General features: G+C 41.2%; 1 protein-coding gene across 1 annotated transcript in view; it reads right to left on the reverse strand.

Annotated features, from left to right (window-relative positions):
- Positions 1-2500, reverse strand: part of LOC138964372 (prominin-1-like) — a gene marked incomplete at its 3' end in the record, with an annotated part of 54157 nt that overhangs the window by 4760 nt on the left and 46897 nt on the right. Inside the window, 2 exon segments of the mRNA XM_070336312.1 lie at positions 877-1082; positions 1429-1484. Of these exon segments, the coding sequence (XP_070192413.1) occupies positions 877-1082; positions 1429-1484 (262 nt within the window).

The raw sequence follows: 2500 nt of genomic DNA on the forward strand, positions 1-2500 counted from the left end.
ACTCACATGACAAAGAGGGACAAAATAGCAAGGACGACGGAGAAAACGGTTCTCTCGCACTCACATGACAAAGAGGGACAACATAGCAAGGACGACGGAGAAAACGGTTCTCTCGCACTCACATGACAAAGAGGGACAAAATAGCAAGGACGACGGAGAAAACGGTTCTCTCGCACTCACATGACAAAGAGGGACAAAATAGCAAGGACGACGGAGAAAACGGTTCTCTCCCACTCACATGACAAAGAGGGACAAAATAGCAAGGACGACGGAGAAAACGGTTCTCTCGCACTCACATGACAAAGAGGGACAAAATAGCAAGGACGACGGAGAAAACGGTTCTCTCCCACTCACATGACAAAGAGGGACAACATAGCAAGGACGACGGAGAAAACGGTTCTCTCCCACTCACATGACAAAGAGGGACAAAATAGCAAGGACGACGGAGAAAACGGTTCTCTCCCACTCACATGACAAAGAGGGACAACATAGCAAGGACGACGGAGAAAACGGTTCTCTCGCACTCACATGACAAAGAGGGACAAAATAGCAAGGACGACGGAAAAAACGGTTCTCTCGCACTCACATGACAAAGAGGGACAAAATAGCAAGGACGACGGAAAAAACGGTTCTCTCGCACTCACATGACAAAGAGGAACAAAATAGCAAGGACGACGGAAAAAACGGTTCTCTCGCACTCACATGACAAAGAGGGACAAAATAGCAAGGACGACGGAGAAAACGGTTCTCTCGCACTCACATGACAAAGAGGGACAAAATAGCAAGGACGACGGAAAAAACGGTTCTCTCGCACTCACATGACAAAGAGGGACAAAATAGCAAGGACGACGGAAAAAACGGTTCTCTCGCACTCACATGACAAAGAGGGACAAAATAGCAAGGACGACGGAGAAAACGGTTCTCTTGCACTTGGAGTTGTCCTCTGGTTTCTGAATCCTTTTGCCTCCACAGTTCCCGCAGCAGCGACAGCAGCAGAAGCAGCAAGCGACGATGGGGAAGATGAAGATGAAGAGGAAACCGATGACAATACAGAGGGCGAAACCCACAAAGTCCTTCGCAAGCTGGTAAATAGTGAGAGAAAAAAGAGAATTGTTGACTGTTGCTTAAACAAAATAATCACGATGAGGATATTTCTGTGGCGCAAATTGTAATATAGTTCTGAGCACCTGACGATAATAAAGCACATAAACTACAAACAAACAAAAGAACACGTTAAAATGCACACGAAAAGTAAACAATTCTGAATGTAAGGCACATTCATGTAATTAGAAGTAAACAATACATTTACAAACTGTTAACTTTACAAATCACACACACACACACACACACACACACACACACAATCACACACACACACACACACACACACACACACACACACACACACACACACGATCATCAACTTACATCTTGCCATTCATCTTGAATCGTCTTGTCACCGTCTAGAATACCTTTCACCTTCTCTGAAAAAGTAAGCAAAACAAAAGTCAGTCAAGTCATGCTCCTAGTCCACACTCCATTTCAGAGGAAAAGAAAGAAACAAACAAACAAACAAAGAACATAAGAAAGACAAACACAAAGAAACTACCATAAGACATAAGACATAAGACAGACATGACATAGAACAGAAGACAAAAGACATACGACATAAGACACAAGACATTAGACCTAAGATTTTATTACAACCACGTGCAGCACACAGGAATATTGCTTGGCTTGAGTAAGCCTACATTCAATACAAAATACATTCCAACACAACAACCAAACAGAGTGCTTACCGAACTGCGTACACACACTCACGTTACACCCACACGCACGCACTGGTGCACGCACGAACGCACCCGCATAGACACTCTCGCACAAACACACACACACACACACACACACATTTTTTTATTTTATTTTTATTCTTAATTTGATCTTTTTCTTTTCTGTTACGTTGTTTCTTTCTTTCTTTCCTTCTTACCTTTGTTCTTTCTTTCTTTCTTTGTTCCTTCCTTTCTTTCTTTCTTTTTCCTTTCTTTCTTTTAATTTCTATTATTAATTAATTAATTTAAATATTTCTACACTTCTCGCTTTGTTGAACTTTTCCCAACTGTGCCTTCGTGGAAAGATATCGAAAAAAACCAATCGGACTATGAACAATAAAATGGCACACCATGCTATTCGACTCACGGTACACATGTTATCGTTGTCCCGTCGCGTTTATTTCTTTTCTTTTCTTTTTTTTACCTCCGTGTTTATTTTTTGTTCTTGTCGAAAAATCTGTAAGCTGTAAGACAATTAAAAAAAAACACATAAAAAAACCAAAATAATTAAATATTCATTGTAATTACTTCTTAAAACAGTATAGACTCATGTATTTATCATCTTTTTCTTTTCCATTATAATTATGTGCACTTTGAATATCAAATGTGAGGTATTGCACAGCAAAAGACGTCACGGGGAAAATTGGGGGGGGGGGGGAGGGGGGGGGGAG

The sequence above is a fragment of the Littorina saxatilis genome, linkage group LG4 (assembly GCF_037325665.1).
Source record: "Littorina saxatilis isolate snail1 linkage group LG4, US_GU_Lsax_2.0, whole genome shotgun sequence".
Classification (NCBI taxonomy): domain Eukaryota; kingdom Metazoa; phylum Mollusca; class Gastropoda; order Littorinimorpha; family Littorinidae; genus Littorina; species Littorina saxatilis.